The following is a 14,041-nucleotide window of genomic DNA, read 5'->3' as shown; positions in this document are numbered from 1 at the left end:
ACTAAATGGTTGGAGGATTTGCTTCATCCTCTGAGTATGGAAGAGACTAGATCAGGATGCAAACATACTTTGGGACGCTAAGAGCTCTTGAGTCTCATATAGAACAGTGGTTGTATGTATATTATAAGGTCACACACCATATATAAAATAATATGTATTAATAAACAGTCGGGTCAATGCATAGACAATGCAGTGCACTTATCCGGGATGACTAAAACAAACTCAGGAAACCAAGAAGGCCACATGTCAATGACTATACTTTAAAATACTCTACACTCACACACAATACAGAACAGAACTCTAGACATTACGTTAAACCTACATACACTGTAGCAAAAACTGAAGCAACCACAGACAGACAGACAGACAGACAGACAGACAGACAGACAGACAGACAGACAGACAGACAGACAGACAGACAGACAGACAGACAGACAGACAGACAGACATGACCGAGACAATGAGCCAGCAATGAAATGAAATGAACCCTTTTTAAAGTCTCTAGAGCTCGTTTGTGAACTCGGCACAGCTTGCAGGCTAATCAGGGCAAATAGGTAGAGGGTGGAGAGAAGGGCTGCAACAATGGGACTGAAGATGAGGGGAGGGGGAGGGGCGAGACAGGAACAAACTGGAGGCTGTGACGGTGCCACATGTTCACCTTTCCTGTAATGTTAATTACATAAAGAATGCAAAATATATATATTTCTTCCCAAACATTTTCGATATTTTTCAAATATTTTCCAGAACATTGCAGATGTAAGCTCGCAGCACGGCACAAAGTAACACGTTGCAAGCATGACGAACTGCTTCACCCCCAAAGTGATCCCCCCACAAGTGAACGTTGGTTCAGCAAACGAAAAGGGTGCGTGGGAGTATGCATTCTTTCTATGAGTGTTTCAGACAGACAGACAGACAGACAGACAGACAGACAGACAGACAGACAGACAGACAGACAGACATTTATAGACAGCTACTGATCTGTCGACTTCCCACTCAGCACTTCAGTCCAGTCCACTCGGGTGCCAATACGCGTGCCAAGTCTGAAGTCCATTGATCGGGCGGTTCTCACAGAGAACATACGCGCACGCAGACGAATCTGCCATTGCAAAAAAAAAAAAAAGCACTCCGCTGATTTGGCCTGTCTCCGCCACAGGGTCCAGTATTCAAATATAGGGCAGCTTTATTATCAGGCAATTTTTTTTAATCCGCCCCTTGGAAATGCAGGTTAATAAATACACAGATTCCAGACTAATATCTACGCAGTGATCTTAGTATCATTGCGACCATAGGTCACAGTTTACTATCAGAACCGTCACAGCTTGTCCGTAGACGGGTAACGCCTGACACTGTGGTTCCCCTGACACATCACTGTGACATCACAGGTGACATCACAGTGATGTCAGATACTCAGAGCAGGGATCTCCATACATGGGCATAAACAGGTGACCTCACAGTGATGTCAGATATTCAGAGCAGGGATCTCCATATATGGGAATAAAAGGGATTCTGTTATAGGGATCTCCATATATGGGCATAAAAGGGATTCCAGATGATGCCCTGTTAGGAGAACCACACTAACAACAGAATCCATATATGGCCAAGACAGATGGCATCGTACTGGTAGTATGACAGTGTCCATGTCCCTTTTCTGATTCTGACCATATATGGGCGTTACGATCGGAGCGGCAGTTCTATAGATAGATAGATAGATAGATAGATATAGATAGATAGATAGATACCATTGTTTCCTGTTGAGATTGGAACATTTCCTGTGGCAAGCTGCCCGGATCACACATGTCACATGGTTCTTATTATTTTTTCACTCTCAAAAAGCACCTGCAATGTAGTGCATTTGAACCTACATAGCAGTGCACATCATGGGGTGATCACTGCGTGCCTCCTGTGAATTGTTTCATTTTCATTTTTGTTTATTTTCTGTTTATTTCGTTGCTGAGTGAGGTCAGCAGACAAAGTGAAGTGAGTGAGATGAAAAAACCTGGGTGAAATGTGCCAATCTCAACAGGAAACATTGGTAGATAGATAGATAGATAGATAGATAGATAGATAGATAGATAGATAGATAGATAGATACCTTTATTATCCCAAGAGGGAAAATCATTCTCCCAGAGGGGGCACAGCAGTTAATTTGAGTGCATACCAGTCAGATCGGCTGTTCAACCACACTTCCCCTTGGCGTTCATAGAAGGATTAATCAGAAAGATACGTCATGAGAAAGGCAGTGCGAGTGCAGAGTGCAGACATGGGAGACAGCAGCTAGACTGTGCAGGAAATCGATCCTGCAGGCAGACTATTGTAGTGAGAGTGTGCTTGTGGAGGTGGTGGATGTCTTAACCACGCTGCAGGCAGTCGATGGCCATAATTGGGTGTTTCTTGAATGTCACGAAACCAGGCACAATGACGCTGTGCGCCGGAAAGTAAATGTCATCATCATTACAGGTAGCTCCCTCACCTACCACCTGCACTGACGTGCACGCACGCACGCACGCACGCACACACACACACACACACACACACTCTCACTCACTCTACTCTCCTCTGTTAAAGCGTACAGGGTCCAGAGAACTTGTGTATTTTGTTTACCGCACACTCCAGGACAAGATGCTCAACTCAGCTTCAATCACTGTTCTACAGCACGTTGTTCTCAAATATTTTCATGTCAAGGACCCCCAAATTGATATACTGTATAATTCGGCCACAGACGGACCCCCATCTCTGCTCAGATTTTGTGTCAGGGACCCCACGAGAGAACATTTGTTCCGTATGCACAAAAATCTCATTTTGGTAGAAAATAGCCAAAGCATAAATGTGGGTTTAAGTGATTAAACTGCTGGGGACCCCCTGGAACCATAGAGGACGCCACTTTGAGAATACTTCAGACTTCAGTTAATGACCACGACAGTGGTCATTAAACTCAATCTTATTCTGATCTAATCTAATGTAATCATTAACAATGTCTCCATATTTGATCTCTTCTATCTGTACACTCTCGGTGATGCAGACCTGTGAGGGTCCGTGTGGAAACCCCCTGAAGTATAATCATGAAAGGGGAGGCTCTTCTGTTTCTGTTATTTGAAACTTATATCTTAACAAACATGGAGGTACATTTTAACTGTCAATTTAATGGTATATGGTACTTGAGGGACCAGTGCCCATGTAGTCTGGGATCACTTCACTTTTCGGGCTTGTAACCGGTCTGGAGCGGAAACCACAAAACGTCATGTTGTAGTACTCAAAGGACTACAATTTGGCCGGAACTATCCACCGGAAACAGTTTTAACCCAAAATATTCCCCTGCGCTCAAGGACATACTTTTAGGGCCTATCTAATAAACTCCTTGATGCGGAGTAGTTTTGGTTTTAGTCCAACTGTTAGCGACTGGCAAGACTACACTAGGCTACTCGAGCATTTTAAAAGGGATTGGGGAAACAAACGGAGAGAACCAAATCAAAGCGACGCCGATTCTTCTAGTGGTTTCCGCGCTTTAGGCGGAAACCAAACGGCCTGTTGTGAACAAACACCAGGCTTTCTCTCTGAAAGCCTGGTGGGCGAGGTTAGTGCCCATGTATCTGTTCAGTTTGACTGATTCCACAAAGTGATGCCCAAAGGCACAACACCAGAGGGAGCTCCACTGATCTCATACCCCACAGATTTGCTCGCCTACTGTTATGCCGCCAAAATACAGAATGTCCTGCCACCAACCATCAAAAGGTGCAACTCTCTACCCTCCTTCAAACGGACTTAAAAGAGCACCTAGATTCACAACTAGACCTAAGTCTTCTAGCTCAGTGGTTCTCAACCTTTTCAGGCTGTGACTCCCCAAATAATCATAGTTTAACTGGGGACGCCCACGCACTAAGAGTTGAGGCATTACATTTTGTATAACACGGTTCTATTATGAAAATAGCAGATCTACATGCTCACAACACCTCGCATTGCGAGGCGTTGTGAGCATGTAGATCTGCTATTTTCACAATTTCTGCCTCTAATATTTGACAATTTGTTTAATTTTGTTTAATTTGTCATTTTAGAGGTATCAAAAAGTCCTTAAATTGTCACTTTAGAAATGTGCAGTTACCCTCCATACACTTTATGTTGGTTTGTTTACTGTTGAGTGAGAAAACAATGTTGCACATTAAGTTAATCATCTCCTCTAATCGCGATATGAGAATTACCTCTGGGAACTATGATTGGGATATGAGAGACTGCTGCATATTGTTCTCAGAGACCTTCCTACACTCCTACTTTATATGCCTTGATGAATTGAATAGGTCATAGGACCATAATGGAAACAATTTTGCTTTATTGTATATTAAAAAAAAAAAAAAAGGGTTTGCAAAAGGTACAGAGGCACAGTTACACAATAATGCTAAAAGGATAACATATAGCCTGGGCCTTTTCCACCGGGTTAGGGAAAGAACTGGTTCCGGTTCTTTCTCCCGCCTATGGGATGAACCAGAGGTGTGCTTTTCCACCGAGAACCGGAGTTGGTTCCGAACCGTAAAAGTTGGTTCGGAACCGGAACCACAAAATCCTTGTTTTTTGTGGTAGGTTCAATCTGGTGGAAAAGCAAACCGTTTCGCAAGAACGAACCAAGGTTCCCAAGAAAGTTGAACCGGCACTGGTTCTGGAACCGGTTCTTTGCCGGTGGAAAAGGCCCCCCATACAGTAGTTTCCCTAATGGTCATTGTGGTCCTATATCGGGATGTATCAAGCAGATCAAGCGTAAACCTGCGAGGGGTGTACTTTTCTATATGTTTTATTTTTGTTTCTTTCTTTTTTTCTTGACCTGAATTCTCTTCACGTTTAAGAGAAAAGAAGAGGAATCTCACGGCACCACCACCTGAGCCCCCACCTCGCCTCAATCCCCACGAGGCTTCCCAAGAGAAGCTGCCCTACAAACCCCTGACAAGGACTAACGAGAAGCATGCCGAGGCTTAAGCACCCCGCATTCATACCTCGCCGCATGGCGGCGGCGGCGCGCTCTCCGAAAAAACAGCCGACCTACAAGCTCACGGCGCGCCGCGTTCGACAGCACGATGGACGGTGGAGCACAAATTAGGCCTCGGAAGGCAGGGAGGGAGAGGGAACAAAACAGAGCACAGGAGCCTGGAGAGGCATAACAACAACAATGCACAAATCCGTCCAATCCCTTTGGGCCGCCAGCGACCAATGTGGAGGAGAGGAGGTTCAGGAGGTGAGGAGACGTGAGCAGCTCACTGCGCCCCAGGATTCCGAAGGGTTCTCGCGGGTTCAGTCTCAGCGCCGCTGCTCTGCTGGGCATCGCTGCCAAGTCTCCTTGAGCAAAGCAACGCTGACTGAACCTCTAACCGCTGGTCATGTTACTGCCCGTTGCTCCTCATAGTTAGGATGATCTAAAATGCAGAGGACAAATTCTTGGCTATATGTAATCGTATAAAGAAATGTTAAATTTGGGTTTAGGAGTGGTGATGGGGGTGTGGCTTTCTCATTCTGTGCCACATGACGTCTTTGACGTTTTTTTTGCAAAGGCGTTCAGTGCCAATGACGTCTTTGACGTCTTTTGAGTTTTTTGTATAAAAAAAAAAAAAAAAAAAACATTTTTTTTTGTTTTTTTTTTAAGATGTCAAAATGACCTGGGATCAGAGAGATGCTTTTCTCTGTTTGTGTGTTGGCTCCCTCGTTTAGCTGATTGAGAAAATGTGTGTTCATTCTAGTGGATGGACACTTTTTTTCATTCAAACAGCTCTATCTCTGGAACCATTTGTCTGATTGACAAAATTATTTTTGCCACTGAATCACAACAACTGTGTCTGTTTCTGTGGGGAAAAAAATATTTTTTTTGATTGCGCAATAAAGAAAAACATACAAAACTGTGGCACAGCTACCTTGGAGCCATTTTGGCATTTGGCACAGAATGAGTTAAGCCTGGGATCCCTAGTCACTGCGGTTCGAACCTGAACAAGACACATCCATCCCTTGCCCCAAAAAAGCCATCAGAGCCAGCCATCTACTGGCCGAATGCAGAAAGGTTATGCCAACCCCCCCGCATCCCCCCCGCATCCCGCATAGCTGAATGGTTAGGTAGCCCACCTGTGGAACCAGAGCCCCTGGTTGTCCTGGGTTCGACTCCAGGCTAGGGAAGCAATGTCGATGTGTGTCCCTGAGCAAGACTCTTAACCCCTAATTGCTCACACACTCCTTGTGGGCAGCGAATCAGCTGGGTTGGGCAGAAAATACTGAATTTCCCCCTCGGGAGGAAGTAGGTAACTTACTATCACACACACACTTTCCCTCCAAAACGCAGACAGGAAGATGGAGGGGCCCGCCTGTGGGCTGTGATTAACACCTCATTCAGCTCCCTCTCATTATGGGCTAATCACTGTACAAACACACTCACTGTGTTACACTGAGCCACTGGCTACTGATGAGGAAACAACGGCATACTGCCGGCACTGGCAACTGTCATTTCATGGACTCCCATAATAGTCCATGGGCCATACGAGATGTCGCTCTCGGAAAGGTGGCAAAGGTTACCATGCATTTTTGAAAAGCTCTATATATGTAGATTATATTTTGGTATGATAACCCTTTCTGAGACCCAGCTAAATTGGTGTTATCAGCCGCTAGAGCCGGTTTCCCATTAACTTTACATTACAGGAAAAAAAGCTAAAAATTATAAACTAGGGGTTTTCCATGATTCTGAATCAATTGCAAGCATTTGTTTTGCACAAAAAACATTCTTTGGGCTAAAACGGCCCCCACAAAAGTGTGAGGCCGTTTATAGCCCAATGAATGTTTTTCGTGCAAAACAAATGCAAAAAAAAAAGAACGCTCTGAATCATGGATGGCACTGAGTGGGCCGATTCATACTCCCCTCAAGGAAACCTGAAGATCCCTGATCCTCCAGTCCTGCCTTCATTTGGACATCTTTTTGTGAGCCCGAGCACAAAACAAGAATCTGATGTGATCTTTATGATAATATGCTTCATTTGTGCACCTAATGAGATAGTAAACAAATTAAGGCAAGGTAGCATCTGTGCCAGTTGAGAATTTAACTATATATACACAGTGCATACCGCATAGCTAGCGCATCATGAGCTTGTAGATCTGTTTTTTTTTTTTTTTTCATCTCAAAATATTTTGAGATGGGGTCTGCGGCCAAATACATAACATTTTGGGGGTCCTTGACATGAAAAAAGCTTGAGCAATGCTTATATAGAAACATATGTTTTTCAGAAAACTCTTACGACTTAGAAGACATCTTTCTGAATCTGTCTCAGGTCTTAATGGGTTATATATACAGCACAGCACAACACAACACAACAACTGTTTCACACCGTGCCTATCTTCTATAAGATAAGTCCCAATGACAGGCTTATTACACATACCGTAGCCCTTAGCCACATACTAATGTTGTCATAAACTTGCATTACAAATAATGAACACATTGTTATGCACTCCTCGACTTCCCATTAGGAGGAAATTGAAAGATGTGACCATGGGGCAGACTTGACATGTACAGCAAAACAGTCACCAACCTAAAACGTAATAATAATAAAAAGACTAATAATGAGTGAAGAATGGAATAAATCATTCATGAAGAACGGCCCGTTTCTTTTCTAGAGAGAGAACAATGAATGAATATGAATTAAACCCAGCAGTAGAGTGGCTTGTACATTTCAATAATTCTTCTTATTTGTCTCCGTGACTCGGTTGCTTTCTTTAATTAGCAACTCTGCACCTTTCACTTCCATCTGTTCTCCTCCAATTACTCAGTGCGTGCAAATGTACACGTGCGTGTCTGTGTGTGTGTGTGTGTGTGTGTGTGTGTGTGTGTGTGTGTGTGTGTGTGTGTGTGTGTGTGTGTGTGTGTGTGTGTGTGTGTGTGTGTGTGTGTGTGTGTGTGTGCGCACGTGCATGTGTGCGTGCGTGTGTGTGTGTGCGTCAGCAGTGTGTAGGCGGCGGTTGCTTGCGTGAGACTGTGTACTTGCTGAACTAGCAATGTGCCACCAGCACCTTGCAGCTGTGTGGTCCCAAGAGCCAAGAAGCTTAATCACATGTCACGCATGTACACACACACACACACGCACGCGCACACACACACACACACACACACACACACACACACACACACACACACACACACACACACACACACACATTTGTATTACTATACTATGCTTGTGAGGACATCAACATTTTAAGGCATCAACTTCATGAATGCAGCTGACTATAAATCAGGAGACATGTAACCTCTAAATGCCTAATCCTATAAAGCCAACCCCAACCTCAATCTCAAAAACGTAAGCCCAACTTCCTACATCTTTTTACAGCTTGGCAACAAGCTGTGCAATGCGATGCTAGAGTGTGGTCTAGCCAACACCAACTCGGGACTCCTGGATCGCTGCCCTCCACACTCTCCAATCTAGCATCAGGGTCTTGATGTGATGTGGTCTCTACAGTGTTGTTTGTTAGCTAAGCTGTCGCACCGCAGTGCATCTACAGTACATCACGGCAACCACACTTGCAAATTCATTCTGTCCACACATTTTGCAAGCCTGAGATGGCTCAATGTGGAAGACAGGGTAAAACAACAAAAAATGGGATTGACTTTCAAAATAGTCAATGCAAATCTGCCCTCAATCCCCTCGGTGCCGGCATATCTGACCAAATATCTCAAAAACTTTAGCGACACCCACAGCCACAACACCAGAGGGAGCACACACAACGATCTGGTAACACAAACCCATAAGACAGATATGGGTAGATTCTCCTACAACACTGCCATCCCTTAAAACATGTACAGTAGCTCGCTGGCTTCCTTCAAGACTGTCCTGAAAACTCATCTTTCAGGAGGCCAGAGGCGGAGGTAGTTATCACTTCTTCTCTCATAGACAGGCAAGAAGTGAGCAACCCCCCCCCTTTCCTTAGACCCACCCCCCTTGTCTCCCCTACCATGTACATACATATACTGTTATTATAACTGATGATATTTGTATGTTTTTTTCCCCTTTTTTTAATATATTTGTTATATCCATGAGTTGAATACTAAGGACTTCCGACGTATTAAAGACCGTAAAAGGACTTATTTGGGATGCTCCTTTTAGGCAGGGTATTTAACTGTACTTGTACTGTACTACATTATTTTAATGTATTGACTATACTTGTTCTGTTTTCCACTTTTGTCTAATAAAATACTCTATCGATCAATCAATCCTTGTCCCTTTTATGCCCATATAGGGAGATCTCTGATGCCCATATATGGACATTATTGTCTTGACGTGAGTCACACTTGCAAATGATTTCCGTCCTTGTCTCTTGTATGCCCACATATTTTATGCCCATATATGGAAATCGCGATTCTCGGACATCAGAAATGTGGTCCTCTTATGGGGACCAAATTCCTGATGTGGTCCATCCATGTGACGGTTACACATCGGCACTCCGACACATCACCATTCCGAACTTCAATTCATCAGAATGGGGGGTTGTCCCCACTTTTCTATAGACCCCGGCATTCCATGCGGGACACATCGTGCCATTCATAGCATTCTTGTGTAGACTCCATCCAGGGCCCTTTGCGCTTTGTACCGTGAGGGTCCATGTCTCAGACCCATCAGCAGTACTGACTCCACTGCAGCTACGAACAGGCGCCCCTTGAGGTCTTCTCCCATGCCAGATTTCCACACTCTCCTTCATCCCATGCAAATGCCCGCCAGGCAAGTGCCCTCTGCAACAAGCTGTAACACAATAGCCTACTAGGCCAGCCAATGAGGGGTTGTCAATGGCTTTCCCATACTCTGAACCAAGCCCACAGAACTGCGGCGGCAGAACAGTGAAGCTGCCGCCGACCTGGTGCATGGTCAAATCTGGGATTTCAAGACTTCCCCGTTTTAAAACGCTACTGCGCGAGTGCGCGTGCTTCAATCGTCTGAAACCCTATAGTGTGCCTGCTCAGTAAAGGACACAGACACAAAGAGACACTGATGCACCTGTTTTCATTATATTGGCAGCCAAGTTGTAAAAGACATTTCATGATCTCAGTCTTGCTTTTAAACCATAAAACCACCGTTTCTCCTGTGTGAGGACCAGGACTTATTGTCCTTACAGAGTCTGTTTCTCAAATTCTACTGTAGGCTACTGGGGGACCCTCACAGTACAGTGCGTGTGTGTGTGTGTGTGTGTGTGTGTGTGTGTGTGTGTGTGTGTGTGTGTGTGTGTGTGTGTGTGTGTGTGTGTGTGCGTGCGTGCGTGCGTGCGTGCGTGCGTGCGTGCGTGCGTGTGTGTGTGTGGTTGGTGGGGCGTTGCCACGGCAACAAATGGTTGGCTGTCCCATGGGTGAGTCAGCCATCCCCAGGAGAAATATCACCACCGCATGTCTGACAGAGAGCAATCTCATTACCCCCAAGCGCGTGCACGCACACGAGTGTGTGTATGTCGCGTGCAGGGCAATTATTATTAACCGCAAATATATTGAAACCAATATTTAGACCCAATTTAGACTTGCTCGTGTAGGTTAATCGAATAATCCAGAAGCAGTTTAGAAATATACATATCGCTGCCGTCGGGCAGAAACGTCGCATGTGCATGTTTTTTTTCCGGTAAATGCATGCCCTACTGCTGCTTCATCATACAAGAGTGTCATGCAAAAGTATAGTGAAAATAGCAGATCTACAAGCTCTCAACGTCATATCCCAAGGGCACAACACCAGAAGGAGCTCCTACTGATCTCCTTTCCCCCCCGGATTCGGCACAAACACGGGGTTGAATTTGTTAAGCTGTTAAGCCTACCATCAGACATCAAAAAGTGTGACTCCCTATTCTCCTTCAAAACCACCATAAAAGAGCACCTGTCCAGTTGCAATTTGCAACTGGACCTAGTCCTCTAGATTGACAATTACGCCCTGTGTTTCTGTAAATATACTTTTAATCAGGGAAGAGCAGGGCCCCTGATTCAGCCCGGGAAAAGGAGTTGGAGAGGCCCTCATTGCACGCTGCCATTGGCCGCGCACCTGTTTTTTTTTTTGTTTTCACCTTCCGGGCGTGCTGCAAGAAGGCCCTAAATACTAACCGATGAGCGGTTACTGTGATTTTAGGTCTCATCGTTTTTCTGGTATAAAGAGAGTCTAATGATGTTGTATGTAGACCATCTAGGAGTAGTCAAGGAAGCTATGGAGTTGTGGGCTGGTATTCAGATGATAGACAAGCCAGTGGGGCCAATGTGATGGCTCTGTGGGCTGCTGCTACTCAGCGCTATAGAGACATTTCAGATCATGAGAGACAAGCCAGTGGGCCAATTACATGAGTTATATTTACTCTATGGGTTTGGACCGGCCGGGATTGGACCGGCCGTTCAGGAGTTGTCCCGCTTTTCCCAATGGCCAGCACGTCCCTGCTTTTAATGCTCCTAGTATTGATGATTTATTTTGTATTGTATGCCTTTATATGTCTTGATGAATTGAATACACATGCAGGACCACAATGGAGACAAGCCCACTGGGCTTTTTGTGATATCCTTTTAGAATGAATGTATACAGTAACTGTACCTCTGTACTTTTTGCAAACTGTTAATAAAGTATTCAATCAATCAAAGCGTGCACGCGTGTGTCAGTGTATACGTACAGTGTGTCCGCGCCTGTGTGGGTGGATGAATGCTTTATGGCTGTAATAAATGAAACAGGAGCAATCAATAAGACGATTTGAAACACATAAATGAAACAAGGGCACAGGGTTTGTGCTCTAGAGGGTTTGAAAAAGCACTGTACGTTTCGGTCTTGTTATTGTCGTTGTCGGGCAGAAACCTCTTATTTCGAGCGGGGTAAAGTAACCAAGTACATTTACAATCAATCCTCCAGTTCTAGGCACAGGCGTGTCACAAGGGGTGGAAAAGTGGGAATGAGTTACCAGGTCCCAAGGTGGAGGGGCCCTGCCGCCCTGGTATACTTCAGCTATTGAAAGATAGCAGATATATGTACAAGCTCACAGCGCTGCAAGCTTGTAGATCTGCTATTTTTTAAAAGTCGTGAAAATTCTCATAGGAACGTGGATGCATAGCAATAGTCTATTGTCTGACCTCCTGTAGCGTACATGCGTGTGACGTCATTAAAATAGTGTCCCCCCCCCCCAAAGACAATTCACCAACACTGACAAAGAGTTGGGACGATATGAAAATGTCATGTCACAATATTGTGACCAAAACAATTGTGATTTACGATATTATCGCGATAATCAAAATATGCCACCTAATACTCTTAAAATGCTTTCATTAACCACTTGAACCCTACCAAAAAGCAGCAGTTGTGAGCTTGTAGACCGGATATTTTTGGCAAAGAGTCCTGAAATGTAACAAGTGAGGTTTTTCCCCAACCGGCAATAGAGACGTTATGCTACAAGTGTAGGCTATCATTCTGACAGGCCCTTGGTTTTATTTGTTTGAATTTCATTATGGCTGCGGCGCAGGCATTCAACAGATCAATGTAATGTCCTGGTGGCCCTCAATGACCATGTGCTGCATGGAGGAATCAATTGGAATGTGATTGTACAGCTCTGCTGTGCTGTTATTTAAGTCGGTGCTATTACCTTCAACACTGTATTCAATAAGAGCATGCAGCCATGCAGGTAGCTTCTCTGAACAGGTACTGTGTGTATTGTAGCCCACATAGGCTATTATGTCTAAATAAAACATCTTTCTGAGTCCTTGATTTGTCATGAGAATTCTCTCTCTCTCTCTCTCTCTCTCTCTCTCTCTCTCTCTCTCTCTCTCTCTCTCTCTGTGTGTGTGTGTGTGTGTGTGTGTGTGTGTGTGTGTGTGTGTGTACATACATTTCTATATTAACACACACACACACACACACACACACACACACACACACACACACACACACACACACACACACACACACACACACACACACTCACAGTACACAATACACACAAGATAAATTGTTGTTTTATGGTTTTAAAAAATGATTTTTAAATTGTAATAAAATATTCTGGATGGCTTTAGGATGGCTTTTCTTTTAGATTTGAGGTTGGAGTGTTGCACGCCAGTGCAAATTCTAATAATATGGTTATTAATATAATTGAGCGGAGTCTCTCAGGGCTCTATATTAGTGTATCTTCAGTTTTCTGTTATTTTCACTGTTATTTCACTGCTATAGTCCCCCATGGTGTGTGTGTGTGTGTGTGTGTGTGTGTGTGTGTGTGTGTGTGTGTGTGTGTGTGCGTGCGTGCGTGTGCGTGCGTGCGTGCGTGCGTGTGTGCGTGTGTGTGTGTCTGTCTGTCTGTCTGTCTGTCTGTCTGTCTGTCTGTCTCTACGTACGCTGACGATCCTCTCGTGCGTGCCGTCGGGCGAGACGCCGCCGCCGACCGCCGTCCCATTGAGTCCCACCAGGGAGGGCAGGGTCTGGGACATCCAGTTGGTCACCATGGCCATGGTGCTCAGCACCGCGCCGATCTTCAGCATGGGCACGCTCATCCTCTCCTCCTCCTCCTCCTCCTCCTCCTCCTCCTCCTCCTCCTCCTCCTCCTCCACACGCACGGCACGCACACACTTCACGGATTCTCACGAGGATGAAGATGAACCGGGCAGGCTGTCATAGGAGCCCGCTGTCAGACCGCAAGGATCGTGCATGGTGGCGGTGGCATAGGCTATGCTCGAGTGGTCGCTCAACAGTTGCAACCGGTCATAACACTTTCTCACTCACAGAAGGTATATCCTATAGACTCTTGCTACAGTGGTTCCTTTAAATTAGGTCCAGAGATCCAAGAAACTGAAGAAAGAGGAGATATATTCCACACTAAATGTGTTTTAGAGTTGTCTGTACAGTCCGGTAGGGTTTTCCTTTACACGCGTCTACAGCACAGCGAAGAATAAGTGAATAACGGACCCAACGGCGCGAACATCATTAACATCCCGTGTCACCGTCAGTCCCGGTGGAACCATGCAGGGATGCTGACATCCTCCTGGCTGAGTGTGAGAGGATGATGTGTGGAGGACTGGACTGACTGGAGGACCAGCTGAGAGGAGAGGAGAGCGCAC

At 45.1% G+C, this 14,041-nt stretch overlaps 1 protein-coding gene across 1 annotated transcript in view; it reads right to left on the bottom strand.

Moving 5' to 3' along the window:
* Positions 1-13,477, bottom strand: part of LOC308281060 (noelin-2-like) — a gene marked incomplete at both ends in the record, with an annotated part of 51,913 nt that extends 38,436 nt beyond the window's left edge. Inside the window, one exon of the mRNA XM_080721137.1 lies at positions 13,322-13,477. Within this exon, the coding sequence (XP_080577263.1) occupies positions 13,322-13,477 (156 nt within the window). The remainder of the gene's footprint in view (positions 1-13,321) is intronic.
* Between the last annotated feature and the right edge of the window lie 564 nt (positions 13,478-14,041).

The sequence above is a fragment of the Nannobrachium achirus genome (genome assembly GCF_963921795.1).
Source record: "Nannobrachium achirus genome assembly, chromosome: 3".
Lineage (NCBI taxonomy): Eukaryota > Metazoa > Chordata > Actinopteri > Myctophiformes > Myctophidae > Nannobrachium > Nannobrachium achirus.
The sequence above is the reverse complement of the archived record's forward strand: the minus strand, read 5'-3'. Positions and strand labels throughout refer to the sequence as shown.